General features: G+C 41.7%; 1 protein-coding gene across 1 annotated transcript in view; it reads right to left on the reverse strand.

The window, feature by feature from the left end:
• NCAPD3 (non-SMC condensin II complex subunit D3) overlaps window positions 1-15,588 on the reverse strand; it is a 58,971-nt gene that overhangs the window by 16,437 nt on the left and 26,946 nt on the right. The window contains exons 20-25 of the mRNA XM_060787356.2: window positions 14,233-14,340; window positions 13,957-14,071; window positions 12,274-12,381; window positions 11,909-12,147; window positions 10,520-10,599; window positions 357-494 (exon numbers count right to left, since the gene is read on the reverse strand). Of these exons, the coding sequence (XP_060643339.2) occupies window positions 357-494; window positions 10,520-10,599; window positions 11,909-12,147; window positions 12,274-12,381; window positions 13,957-14,071; window positions 14,233-14,340 (788 nt within the window). The remainder of the gene's footprint in view (window positions 1-356; window positions 495-10,519; window positions 10,600-11,908; window positions 12,148-12,273; window positions 12,382-13,956; window positions 14,072-14,232; window positions 14,341-15,588) is intronic.

The following is a 15,588-nucleotide window of genomic DNA, read 5'->3' on the forward strand; positions in this document are numbered from 1 at the left end:
GTATATATTTGGTTTCTCAAGGAAAATAAAGGGAAGATACTGTTGTAATACATCCAGCTCTTAACTATAAAGGAGAAAGAGACTGACAATCGCTGCCAAGGTTCATCACAATAGACATTTCCCATTAAATGTCTATGCTGGCAACACCTATAACAATGAATGGTATCAATGACCTGTAACCACATCAAGGCGGTGTTGTTGGACTACAAGACCCATCAGCTCTAGTTGGTATAAGTGAATGGTGAGGCATGCATGCTGGGGATTGCAGCAAATCATAAAAATGACATGATATCCATGCACGACTCGCCATTACATGCAAACAAAATATAAAACAAAATAAGTGAAAATCCACACACCGTTCACTCTGCGGGAATCTGTTGTACTTTTCATGTCTCTCGTAGCTGTTGAAGTGAAAGATGCATTCGATGAAGTGCTGGGAGAACATGGCTGGATTCCTCTTGAGCAGGAGGTGGGCCAGGCAGAATGTGGCCAAGCTGTGACAGAGACCAAAGAAAGGAAAACCCTTCAGAGAGAGAGCTCAGTTGGCATCACGCTTTATAAACATGGGCCACATTCTGAGAGGTGCAAGGGCTCGGCTCCACATATGACCCCCCTCCATAGTGAGCAGAGCGCAGCCAATCACCCTTTGACACCAGTGTGGGGAAAAAGGAAATGAGCTAATTGGGAAACAGTGAATGGGGTGAAATTATCCCTCATTAAATTATTATTATTCAGAAGCCCCCAGTGGTGCAGTGGGTTAAACCGCTGAGCTGCTGAACTTGCTGACTGAAAAGTCACCAGTTCGAATCCAGGGAGTTCGAAAACAATCAAATGTGAGTGGATCAATAGGTAGCGCTCTGGCAGAAAAGTAATGACACTCCATGCTGGCCACATGACCTTGGAGGTGCCTATGGATAACGCCGGCTCTTTGGCTTAGAAATGGAAATGAGCACCAACCTCCAGAGTTGGACATGACTGGACTTAACGTCAGGGGAAAACCTTTACCTAAGTTGTTATCACAATGTAATATAACTACAGCCCCCTGGTGCCGCAGCAAGTTAAACCACTGAACTTGCTGACTGAAAGGTTGGTGGTTTGAAACCGGAGAGCAAGGTAAGCTCCTGCTGCTGGGCCCAGCTTCTGCCAATGTAGCAGTTCGAAAACATGCAAATGTGAGTAGATCAATAGGTATCACTTCTGCGGGAAGGTAATGGCGCTCCATGCAGTCATGCTGGCCACATGACCTTGGAGGTGTCTATGGATAACGCCGGCTCTTTGGCTTAGAAATGGAGATGAGCACCAACCCCCATAGTAGGACACGACTGGGCTTAATGTCAGGGGAAAACCTTTACCTAAGTTATTATCACAATGTAATATAATTACAGCTCCCTGGTGCTGCAGCGGGTTAAACCACTGAACTTGCTGACCGAAAGGTGGGTGGTTTGAATCCAGAGAGCAGGGTGAGCTCCTGTTGCTGGGCCCAGCTTCTGCCAATGTAGCAGTTCGAAAACATACAAATGTGAGTAGATCAATAGGTATCACTTCTGTGGGAAGGTAATGGTGCTCTATGCAGTCATGCTGGTCACATGACCTTGGAGGTGTCTATGGACAATGCTGGCTCTTCGGCTTAGAAATGGAAATGAGCACCAACCCCCAGAGTTGGACACGACTGGACTTAACATCAGGGGGGAAACCTTTACCTAAGTTATTATCACAATGTAATATAATTACAGCCCCCTGGTGCTGCAGCAGGTTAAACCACTGAACTTGCTGACCAAAAGGTTGGTGGTTTGAATCCGGAGAGCACTGTGAGTTCCTGCTGCTGGGCCCAGCTTCTTCCAACGTAGCAGTTCAAAAACATGCAAATGTGAGTAGATCAATAGGTATCACTTCTGCGGGAAGGTAATAGCGCTCCATGCAGTCATACTGGCCACATGACCTTGGAGGTGTCTACGGACAACGCTGGCTCTTCGGCTTAGAAATGGAAATGAGCACCACCCCACAGAGTTGGACACAACTTGACTTAGTCTCAAGAGGAAATAATAGTAGTAGTAGTAGTAATAGTAGTAGTAGTAATAATAATAATAATAATAATAATAATACTTTATTTATACCCCGCCACCATCTCCCCAAGGGGACTCGGGGCAGCTTACACGAGGCGAAGCCCAGCAATACAACAATGCAAATGTACAACATAAAAATACAGAAATTAAAATATAAAATATAATTAGCAACTCCTGAGCTACTTTTTCCTCTTTTGCACAGATCATACTACTAATAGAGCTTTGGTTTTTTTTCCTTGAAACACAACTGAGGCAATGTCTGACAATAACATACTTCAAGATTAGTTACATCATTTACAGCTTGCACTTTGCATGTGGCCAGAGGAAGCCTCTCATGTTCCAATTCCTTTCAGACTAGAACCTTGTTTAGAAACTAGACTGTTCAAGAAACATACCGTCTATTTTTATGCTACTCCTTCACCCAGGACTCCTTGGAGACGCTTACAGGACCAACCCACAACTTTGCTTCTCATTATAATTCAATATAATTAAAGAGAAAAACAACTCAATTGTACAGTAAGCACCGACGGCAATTACAGCGTTAGTGATAATTAAGTAGCAGTCATGCATGCTGGCAAGACCTTATTAAGAGATCTGGCCTGAGTCTCAGCTTGGAATTTATAGTGACTGGGAGCATCTTAAAGAAAAAATTGGTTGCCTTCATTCACAAAAATGGTCCATTGAGGCAAAAAAAACCCTACCCCATATATTGTGTCCTATATACTTTAGCCCTTCTCTGTCTTGTGTTCTGAATGCATACAGAGGGAGGAATCTATATTGGGAGGAAAGAACAGAATCGGGTTAAAATCTCCCTATTGCTCAGTGTCTGTTAAAAGTGCTGAGATGCTGAATTTGCAGACCGAAAGATTGCAGGATTGAATCCAGAGAATGGCACGAGCTCCCACTGTTAGTCTCAGCTTCTGCCAACCTAGCAGTTTGAAAACATGCAAATGTGAGTAGATGTGGCGGGAAGGTAATGCCGGCCACATGATCTTGGAGGTGTCTATGGACAACGCTGGCTCTTTGGCTTAGAAATAGAGATGTTACAGTAAGTCGTATGTGTGTGTGTTAAAGAAAACCTTATGCTGTTAATTATTATGGGCACCTCCTAATGTAGGTCAACTAGCAAGTTTGGACCACACCCGGTGGGGTATAACTGCATGGATTTTAGAATACAGTTCAGCTTTTGCTCTGAGGAGCTTTTGCTCGGGCATTTTGCAGACCGAAAGGTTGCAGGATTGAATCCAAAGACTGGCACGAGCTCCCATTGTTAGCCCCAGCTTCTGCCAACCTAGCAGTTTGAAAACATGCAAATGTGAGTAGATAAATAGGTACCGCTCCGGCGGGAAGGTAATGGTGCTCCATTCAGTTATGCCAGCCACATGACCTTGAAAGTGTCTATGGACAATGCTGGCTCTTTGGCTTAGAAATAGAGATGTTACAGTAAGTTGTAACAGGATCACTTATGTGTGCGGGTTAAAGAAAACCTTATGCTGTTAATTATTATGGGCAGCTGCTAATGTAGGTCAACTAGCAAGCTTGGACCGCACTGGTTGGGGTATAACTGTATGGATTTTAGAATACAGTTCAGTTTTTGCTCTGAGGAGCCTTTGCTCAGGCATTTTGCTTAACCACTTGTACTGCTCTCTCATTATGTATTGCTTACAAAAACTATATAAGTTGGTCGCACTGTTTGTTTTGTTTGCAACACTGCAAGTTTATGTTTTAACTCTGCTGATAAGAGCAAAGTTTTTCTGTTTTTTTCCTCTTGCCTGGGTGAAATATTATTGTGTCTTCTGCATTGGACTTGACTGAAATATGCTTAGCGCAACAATGAGCACCAACCTCTAGAGTCGGATACGACCGGACTTAATTTCAGAGGAAAACCTTTACCTTTTTACATTTACACAAATGACCAGCCACTGCCAGAAGGGACAGAGAGTTTCATCTATGCTGATGATCATGCCATCACTGCTCAAGCAGGGAGCTTTGAGATGGTTGAACAGAAGCTCTTTGAAGCTCTAGGTGCTCTTACTGCCTATTACAGGGAAAACCAGCTGATTCCTAATCCATCTAAAACACAGACATGAAGTTTTCACCTTCAGAACAGACAAGCATCCCGAGCTCTGAGGATTACCTGGGAAGGAATTCCACTGGAGCATTGCAGCGCACCCAAATACCTGGGAGTCACTCTGGACCATGCTCTGACTAACAAGAAGCACTGCCTGAATATCAAGTAAAAAGTGGGCGCTAGAAACAATATCATACAAAAGCTGACTAGCACAACCTGGGGATCACAACCAGATACAGTGAAGACATCTGCTCTTGCGCTATGCTACTCTGCTGCTGAGTACGCATGCCCAGTATGGAACACATCTCATCATGCTAAAACAGTAGATGTGTCATCACGGGGTGTCTGCGCCCTATACCACTGGAGAAATTACACTGTTTAGCAAGTATTGCACCACCTGACATCCGCCGGGAAGTAGCAGCCAATAGTGAAAGGACCAAGGCAGTGAGATCTCTGACCCACCCCCTGTTTGGGTATCAGCCAGCACGTCAATGACTTAAATCAAGAAATAGTTTTCTAAGATCTACAGAGACACTCGCTGGAACACCTCAGCAAGTGAGAGTCCAAAAGTGGCAGGCTCAAACCCAGAACCTCCATCAATGGCTGATACCAAATGAGAGACACCCCCCTGGGCACATAGAAAAACTGGGCGACTTGGAAGGCGCTGAACAGACTGCGCTCTGGCACCATGAGATACAGAGCCAACCTTAAGAAATGGGGCTACAAATGCGAGTGTGGAGAAGAACAAACCACTGACCACATGCTGTGATGCAACCTGAGCCCTGCCACATGCACGATGGAGGACCTCCTTGCAGCAACACCAGGAGCACTCCAAGTGGCCAGCTACTGGTCAAAGGACATTTAATAGAATACCAAGTCTGCAATTTTTGTGTTTTGTTTGTTTGTTTTATAAAGCAATACAACTGGTTTGGTTCGCTCCTGACACAATAAATAAATAAATAACCTTTTAGCTTATTGGCCTACTGTAGGGTCCAATCTGGATCAGAATTTCTGATCTTAGAGCAAAAGTTTTGCTACTTTGGAAAATGCACACACAGGCCCTGCACTCTCATGCCCGTGTACTATCTGGCTGCAAAAAAAGATCTTAGACCAAGATGTCCCAATGAACAAGAACAGATTGCCCTCCACACACAACACACATCCCTTTAACAGTAGGGAGTTGATTAAGCCCATTTCTTCAAGCAAATCCTGCAGATTTTATCTCCATGCAACAGGAGATCTAAATGAAGAAAAGCTGCAACGAGCTGCTTGATGGAAAGGGATAGATAGACAGAGGGCAATAAGGATCAGCAACCCAGATGTGCTGTGAATTGCAAACTTATGTTACCAATTAATGCCTGGGATAGCAGTAGATTTACGAGGAGAGCTTAGGAAGAGTCGTATTTTCATCTGCCATCTCAAAAGAGTCTCAAACATTCACAGGATCTGATTGCGAGCAGTTTGAATAGCTAGCTTGAAAGATTAGCATAACATTTTTTTTTTGCTCTGAAATGTGTAAATGAGAGTCTCGCCTGGTTCCGTCAGTATTTGTTCACAATCTGGTTTTTTTTCCAGTATGCGGCCGGTTTTGAAGAGCCAGAGAATTTTTTTTCAAGCGAGAATACAGCCTAACCTGACGCACAGGTTTAATATGCCTCAGAGGCACTTGTTATGCCACCAATTTTTGCCCCTTCTGGTTACAAAATTCATACTTGTGTCTCACAACTGATGGACTCACACAATCAATTGAGATTTCTTCAACTGCTGGACAGCCCTGACATACAGTAACAAACATACAGTAACATATGTCTCTCCGAGGCACAGAAGGGAAAGGCAAGCCCATAGACAGAGACACATAGCGCACTCATTCGGGCCAATCAACTACCCCCCCCCCCACACACACACACACAAAAGAGTCGGTAAACGCTATTACCGGCCTGATATGTAGTGTAGTGCAAGCAAAAACCAAACTAGTAACACAGTTTAATAATAATAATAATAATAATAATAATAATAATAACTAGTGAAAGATCAGAGAGAGAGAGAGAGGTTCCATAACTGCTGCATAAGCGGCGGATGAAAAGAACTGAGGCGGTGACGCCGCCCACCTGCTACTTATACTCACAAGGGGAGAGTGGGCGGGGCCAACTGCCAAAGTTTTTCAAATCTGTCTAGAAGCTTCCAAAGCTGTCTGCTCAGGCACAGAAACCACCATATGTGCGATTCACAGTTGACCACGATGGGAAATTCATACCTGTGGCTCACAACTGATGGACTCACACAATCAATTGAGATTTCTTCAACTGCTGGACAGCCCTGACATACAGTAACAAACATACAGTAACATATGTTTCTCTGTGGCACAGAAGGGAAAGGCAAGCCCATAGACAGAGACACATAGCATACCCATTAGGGCCAATCAACTCCCCCCCCCCCCCACACACACACACCCCCACACACACCAAAGAGGCGGTAAACGCTATTACCGGCCTGTTATGTAGTGTAGTCCAGGCAAAAACCAAATTAGTAACACAGTTTAATAATAATAACAATAATAATAATAATAATAATAAACTAGTGAAAGATCAGAGAGAGAGAGGTTCCATAACTGCTGCATAAGCGGCGGATGAAAAGAACTGAGGCGGTGGCACTGCCCACCTGCCACTTATACTTGCAAGGGGAGAGTGGGCGGGGCCAATTGCCAAAGTTTTTCAAATCTATCTAGAAGGTTCCAAAGCTGTCTGTTCAGGCGCAGAAACCACCATATGTGCGATTCACAGTTGAACACGATTGGAAATTCATACTTGTGGCTCACAATTGATGGACTCACACAATCAATTGAGATTTCTTCAACTGCTGGACAGTCCTGACATACAGTAACAAACACAGAAGTATTTTTTACATACATATCTATATAAATAAAAATGTAATGTTCATTTGTGAGATTAACATAATTAAAAAAACACTGGATGAACTGACACCAAATTTGGACACAAGACACCTACTAACCCAAGAAGTGACCATCACTCAAAAAATGATTTTGCCATTTGGGAGTTGTAGTTGCTGGGATTTATAGTTCACCTACAATCAAAGAGCATTCTGAATTCAACCAATGATGGAATTGAACCAAACATGGCATACAGGACTCCCATGACCAACAGAAAACACTTGAAGGGTTTGGGGGGCATTGACCTTGAGTTTGGAGTTGTAGTTCATCTACATCCAGAGAGCACTATGGACTCAAACAATGATGAATCTGGACCAAACTTAGCACAGACACTCAACATGCCCAAATGTGAACACTGGTCCAGTTTGGAGGAAATAGACCTTGACATTTGGGAGTTGTAGTTACCGGGATTTATAGTTCACCTACAACCAAAGAGCATTCTGAAGCCCATGAACAACAGAATTGGAGCAAACTTCCCACACAGAACCCCCATGACCAGCAGAAAATACTTAAGGCCATCCAGTCCAACTCCCTTCACCAGGTCAAGAAAATGTAATCAAAGCCCTCCTGACAAAGAGCCATCCAGCTATAGATATAGATATATATGATTCACACACACACAGAGAGATATAGTATCATAGAGTTGAAAGGGACCCCTAAAGAAGGACAATTATATGTTGCATATTCCAGAGTGGGCAAACCAGACAATCTCCACGTCAACACTGACAAAGAAACAGCAAGAAATACTGTTTATCCTCAAGCATAAAGAAATTACATATATAGAAACCAACTCTCATTACTTTATTTTCCAGATCACAGACTGGGCCACAGCAATGCGTGGCACGAGATAGCTAGTTCAATTTATAAAAACCACACTACTGCCAAGAAGAAAGGATGGTGCAAGACTTCCATCTACTGGTAGGATAAGGAAAAATATCACTCCAAAATCATTACTATCTTTGTAAAGCAGTGGTTCTTAATCTGTGGGTCTCCAGGTGTTTTGGCCTACAACTCCCAGAAATCCCAGCCAGTTTACCAATTGTTACGATTTCTGGGAGTTTAAGGTCAAAATATCTCGGGAACCACAGGTTTTTTTTTATGGGTGTGTCAGGAGCGACTTGAGAAACTGCAAGTTGCTTCTGGTGTGAGTGAACTGGCCGTCTGCAAGGAGGTTACCCAGGGGATGCCCGGATGTTTTGATATTTTTACCATCCTTGTGGGAGGCTTCTCTCATGTCCCCGCATGGGGAGCTGGAGCTGACAGAGGGAGCTCATCCACACTCTCCCCTGATTCGAACCTCCGACCTGCCAGTCTTCAGTCCTGCCGACACAAGGTTTTAACCCATTGCGCCACCGGGGCAATGTCCTTACCCACAGGTTATTATTATTATTATTAACCTTTATTTATACCCCGCTAACATCTCCCGAAGGACTCGGTGCGGCTTACAAAGGCCGAGGCCAAATACAACAGCAAAACAACAGCATAACAAATACAACAATAAATAAACTCATAAAACAAAGCAATAAACATTAACTGATAACAATAGACATTAAACAATAACACCATGACGCAAATTAAAAACTATGTTTTAAACTATGTTGTAAAGGATAGATTATCTCTTTTGAACCATAATACCTTTTTCGGCTGGCTCCAGGCTCACATTTTTCTGGACTCCATCTCAAATAAGTGTCCATGGATTAGAACTAAAGGGATCTGCCTTATATTGAACAGCCTGTGTTAAATCCACTTCAACTGTTAGTCTAGGATTGTCAACACTTTCCAGAAGCAGGAGGATTTTTTCCCTAGTCCTACTTGGGAGATCTGATATTTCCTAATGGTTTCCCATTTCTGTATTAACCAGATCCAACTCTGGGTTGTTGTAGGTTTTTTGGACTGTATGGCCATGTTCTAGAAGCATTGTCTCCTGACGTTTTGCCTGCATCTATGGCAGGCAGCCTCAGAGGATGCTTGCCACAGATGCAGGCAAAACGTCAGGAGAGAATGCTTCTAGAATATGGCCATACAGCCTGAAAAACCTACAACACCCCAGTGATTCCAGCCATGAAAGCCTTCGACAATACAGATCCAATTCTGCTTAGTTTTCAAAGTCAAGATGAGACTGAGTATTTTCAGGGTGGGAACTGAACAGAAAACCTAAGGATTTTACAAAAGCACTCATGAGAAAATGCAAAGCTCTCACTTAGAGGTAGTTTTGCACCTCTCTAAAATTACTTAACTCAAAGTATAGAGCAAGAAACTCTTTAGAATTAAGCCATTTTTCACTAGCATCATGAGGGAAGAAGTACCGTATATACTCGAGTATAAGCCGACCCAAATATAAACCGAGGCACCTAATTTTACCACAAATAACTGGGAAAACATATTGACCCGAGTATAAGCCGAGGGTGGGAAATGCAGCAGCTATTGGTAAAATTCAAAATAAAAATAGATACCAATACAATTACATTAATTGAGGCATCAGTGGGTTAAATGTTTTTGAATATTTACATAAAACTGTAATTTAAGATAATTTTTAATTTTAAACCTGAATTATTACATTTGGCCAGGCCATAGGTTTTTAAATGCTGTTTTGATATTGTTATGCTTATTGTATATTTTCTGTTTTGAGTTTATTTTAACTGTTTTGTATTATTGTTACTGCTTTTGTTTATTGATGTGTTGTGGCTTGGCTTCATGTAAGCCGCACCAGGTCCCTTGGGTAGATGGTAGCGGGGTACAAATAAAGTTATTTAAAATTATTATTATTATTATTATTATTATTATTATTATTATTATTAGACCGCCCAGCTCTGATTAAACCATTATTCTAAACTTCTTCAATGTAAATGTGCTTATGTATCCTTCCAACAATAATAGAGTAAAATAATAAATGTAATAATAACAATAATAATAGAGTAAAATAATGGAAATGTAATAACAGTAATAATAGAATAATAAATGCAATAATAACAATAATGGAGTAAAATAATGGAAATGTAATAATAACAGTAACAATAGAATAATAAATGTAATAATACTAATAATAATAATGGAGTAAAATAAGAAATGTAATAAAAATAATAATAACAGAGTAAAATAATAAATAACCTTGACTCGAATATAAGCCGAAGAGGACTTTTTCAGCCTTAAAAAAGGGCTGAAAAACTAGGCTTATACTCGAGTATATACAGTAATTACTCCAGATTTAGTTTCTGGAGAAATCTGACTAATCTTGAGGTTCAAACATGTCCTTTTTAAGACAAAGCATGGTGGCACTTATTCTCTGGATGGTGGGAATCTGTAGCTGGGAGAGACTGTGGATGCTTTGTGAAGAAAAAAAAGATTTTCCCTCCAACACGAGAAGCTATTTTCAAGATCAGCCAGCAAAAGACTTAGCTGAACACCTTTGCTTCATGTGAAGTTCTGCTGCTTCTTTACCTGGCAATGTCCTCATTTGGGTCCACCAAAACACTGACAAATCTGAAGAAGAGGGATTCTTTCCATTTCACAAACTCCTCCTATAACAAAACAAATACGGTCCGGTTACGACTTAAAGATACTTAAAATAGTTGCAAGTTCGCATGAAAAAACACACAAAGCATGCATAAATCTGTTAACACCTAATGTAAATGTTCAACCTTCCCTTGTTTGCAGCTACTCAAGATGAGTGTTATGACCTGGGGACCCACAAGTTGAGAACCACTAATTTAGTGCATCAGTTTGATCTTGGTCTCTCCCTTGAGTGACTGACAGAGGAGAAACAGGAAGAGATGGAATCTTTTGTAGTGAACTATGGGTGCGACTATTATGCGAGGAATTATTAAATACCAAAGTTCTTGGCATTCATTTGGCAATATAAGTATTAAATTCAATTAGCTTCAAGGTATGGGTGGGTATGTTGTGATCTCAAGGAAAGGATGGGTAAATTGCAATTTAAGTCATATAGGTTGCAGTTCTCATCTAGTGATGAGAGACGATGGGTTTCAGTCCAGTAACAACTAGAGGGCAACAGGTTACCTTCAAAATTAAGTATAAAGAAGACAAAATTAAAACTCAGTCTAGTACCCTTCTTTAACCAGAGAGTTCCTGAATAAATTAGATTCAAACTCTCCCACTGAAAAAAAAGATGTGTGTTGTGATCTCATATTACTTAATAATAATAATAATAATAATAATAATAATAAACCTTTACTTGTACCCCGCTACCATCTCCCAAAGGACTCAGTGTGGCTTATAAGAGGCCGAGCCCAAATACATCAGTAAAACAACAACAACAACAATACAACAATAAATAAACTCATAAACAAGCAGTAAACATCAACAATAACACCACAACGTATTAAAAGAACCTATGGCAGGGCCAAGTGTAATAATTAAAATTGTTAAAAAATGCTGGGCATAACCAGGTGAAATAGGATAGGTATTTTGAAGATAGGTGGGGCGTGCAGACAATCCTAGATCTCTAATAAAGTACATTCGGGACAAATTGCTTGGAGTTTCCTTATTCTGGGAAGGCACACTGGAACAACCACGTTTTCAAGCTCCTCCTAAAGACTGCCAGTATCGGGGCATGCCTGATGTCCTTGGTGAGTGAGTTCCAGAGTCGAGGGGCCACCACCGAGAAGGCCCTGTCCCTCGTCCCCACCAATCGCGCTTGTTCAAAATGCCAATACTGAATCTTAGGCCAACGAAAACATGACTGTTTGTTCCTCATTTCCCAAAAGTAAAGATGTTTTCCATATTCCAGCCATATCCCAGAAGCAGAAGTGACATGTCCCAACGAGGCCTGCACATTTTAAGGTCTCAGTGTCCACCTGCTTTGCTCACCTGCAAGAGGTTGGTAAGGAGGATGAGCGTCTGTTTCCGGATGAGAGGCTCCGGGTCCTTTAAGCAGACTGAGATGTCAGGGATGTATCTATCCACCATGGTGGTGTAGCGGATGCAGAGGTCACACATCACAATGATGACATTGTTGCGAATGGCCACGTCCTGGGACACCTCGAGTTCCCGCGCCAGCGCAGGAATGCATCTCTTTGCCAGGTCCTCATGCTGCAGACAAAGCTTACCTGTCACAGAGAAAGAGGGAGGGGAGGGTTAGAACTGACCTGTTGATGGACTCCAGACAGGAGAAAATGTATTGCTAATTATTGAAGGAATGGAGAGAAAGCGCATGGCAAGGGGAGAATTCCTACCTAGAGTAATGAACGCATGTGCGCGGACGACGGAAGGCATCACAGAACCTCTGAACTGGGATAATGGCAGAGAGGAGGAAATATCTTCATTGTCCACAGGGCTGGACACTAGGAAATATTACGCTGGCTGTTAGGACATTAAAATTGAAGGAGGCACAGTTCCATTGTAAATAATAATAATAATAATAATAATAATAATAATAATAATAATAATAAATTGTAGTAAACTGCTTAAGGTGCAAAAGACAAAGAGGGAGTACCGTAAAAACACAATCCAGAGCAGAAGAGAAAAATGGCAAAAGAAGGCACTCCATGGACAGTTTCTGGCAAAAATTGAGAGCCAAATTGACAAAGAAAAAACATGGCTGTGGCGCACAAATGGAACTATGAAAAAGGAGACAAAGGAGGGCCTGATGATGGCAGCCCAAGAACAAGCCATTTGAACCAATGCCATCAAAGCCTGAATTGAAAAGTCGACAACAGATCCCAAATGTAGACTCTGCAAGGAAGCAGATGAAACAATAGATCACATCCTCAGCTGCTGCAAGAAGATCGCACAGACAGACTACAAGCAGAGGCACAACACCGTTGCTCAGATGATTAATTGGAACTTGTGCCACAAATACCATCTGCCTGCGACAAAGAACTGGTGGGATCACAAGCCGGAAAAAGTTACAGAGAATGAAAATGCCAAACTCCTCTGGGACTTCCGGATTCAGACAGACAGAGTTTTGGAGCACAATACTCCTGACCTCACAATCATGTTAAAAAATGAAGTATGGATTGTCGATGTTGCAATCCCAGGTGACAGCAGGATTGCAGAGAAACAACTGGAAAAGCTGACACGATATGAGGATTTAAAAATCGAACTGCAAAGACTCTGGCACAAGCCAGTCAAGGTGGTCCCAGTGGTGATCGCCACGCTGGGTACAGTGCATAAAGATCTTGGCCTGCACTTAAACACATTCGGAGTTGACAAAATTACCATCTGCCAGCTGCAGAAGGCCACCTTACTGGGATCTGCACTCATTATTTGTCGATACAGCACACAGTCCTAGACACTTGGGAAGGGTCCGACGTGTGATCCAATGCAACAGCCAGCAGAGGGATCTTATTTGCTGTGGACTCATCTTGTTGTGTTTCAGATAATAATAATAATAATAATAATAATAATAATAATAATAACAATCTTTATTTGTACCCCACCACCATCTCCCCAAAGGGGGCTCTGGGAGGCTAACATGAAGCCAAACCCAAAATTGCAGTACAGCAAAATAAAATACAAAGAAACAATGATAATAATAATAATAATAATAATAATAATAATAATAATAATACACTTTATTTATAACCCGCCATCATCTCCCCAAAGGGGACTTGGGGCGGCTAACATGAGGCCAAGCCCAAAATAATACAACATAATAAACACACAATAACAAAATACATCATAACAAAATATAAAATAATAAAATCAACAATATAAAACAGTATAGTAAAACCAGACACAGAGGGCGGGCCAAATGTATGAGGTAAAATGTTAAAAGGTTAATAACATCAAAATAAAATACATGAAATAACAAAATAAAATAAACAGTTACAAAATAACATGAGAGAGAAATAGGGCACAATGGGTGGGCCAAATGCAATATATGTTCACTCGCCAAAGGTACAAGATGATCTTACACTTGGCCATGACATCAGGACTGGCTAGGATGGACTGTATCAGTAAGAAAATTCGTTTCTCCACTCTGGCTGGGCAGAGTTGGGCCGCTTCACCCAGCGTGAAGAGATATCTCACCTGCCAATGAGATAAAATGCCTTCATCAAAAGGGAAATAATATCTGTTTGTTTAGGGAGGGGAGAACATGTCCAAGGTTCCCAACTCTCTGATATCTCTTGTTTTGTCTGTAGGCTTTGTTAGAATTTAAGATTCAACACACTTTGAGTGGCCTTACTTACCAAGACTTCCTCCTTCAGCTGCTCTGCTCCATCTTCTTGGAGAACAATTCTCGAGATGTAGGATTCACATACGGACACCAGCTCGCCAAATATGTTGTTTAATTTCTCCTGTTCAGACAGGAAATCACAGAAAAATACGAGTTGGAAAAGACCACATGGGTCATCTCGCCCAACCCCTTGCATATTTGAAGCAAAATCTGCGAACAGACTTTCTTCCCTTCCCATGCCATGTAAAACCTATCCAACACCAAACATCCCTCTATGGCAGCAAGGAGCCTCCTTTATTACCTGCCCAGCAAGATTGGCATTTATTTATGTATTTATTTACATTATTTATATTCCGCCCTTCTCCCCTCGCTGGGGACTCAGGGCAAACATGGCAAACATTCAATGCCATAGACCAGGGGTCCACAAACTTTTTAAACAGAGGGCCAGGTCACAGTCCCTCAAACTGTTGGAGGGCCGGATTATAATTTGAAAAAACCACGAATGAATTCCTAGGCACACTGCACATATCTTATTTGTAGTGCAAAAACACCTAAAAACAATACAATAATTAAAATGAAGAACAATTTTAAGAAATATGAACTTACTAGCCGCCCCCTGCCACACGTTGCTGTGGCCCAGTCTGTGTATATGTGTTTTGTGTGTGAATATGTGTGTGTATATATTTGTGTATATATCTGTGTTTGCGCATATGTGCAAGTGCTGTAATGTATTTTTTTAATTTTTTTGCCTTTTTAAGACCCTTCTGCTGTGTTTTTCAGTGTTTTTATGAGCGATGGTCACTCGTTGGCCTGATAGGTGTCTTGTGTACAAATTTGGTGTCAATTCGTCCAGTGGTTTTTGAGTTATGTTAATCCCACAAACGAACATTACATTTTTATTTATATAGATTAGTATTTCAATGGGAAATGTGAGTCTACTTTTGGCTGATGAGATAGGATTGTTGTTGTTGTTGTTGTTGTTGTTGTTGTTACCAGCTTTCAAGTCGTTTCAGACTTAGGTTGACCCTGAGTGAGGGCCGGGTAAATGACCTTGGAGGGCCGGATCCGGCCCCCGGGCCTTAGTTTGAGGATCCCTGCCATAGACACACAAAATATATAGACAGAGACACAGAGGCAATTTAACTTTCCAGCTTCATGAAGGTATGCTTTTTGAATTCCGGCCACTGGGGGAGCTGTCGCTTCACAACCCACTTGTGCCACCGATTGAATACTTCCTCATTCCTTTGCACGCTGGAGTGTTTTTTTATGGTGTCATAATTAGTTAAATTAGCCTCCCCGCATAAGCGGTACCTAAATTTCCTCCTTGCCAGATGTAACTGTCTTTCGGGCTGCAAAGGTTGACAGCAAG

The sequence above is a fragment of the Anolis sagrei genome, chromosome 7 (assembly GCF_037176765.1).
Source record: "Anolis sagrei isolate rAnoSag1 chromosome 7, rAnoSag1.mat, whole genome shotgun sequence".
Taxonomy (NCBI): Eukaryota; Metazoa; Chordata; class Lepidosauria; order Squamata; family Dactyloidae; genus Anolis; species Anolis sagrei.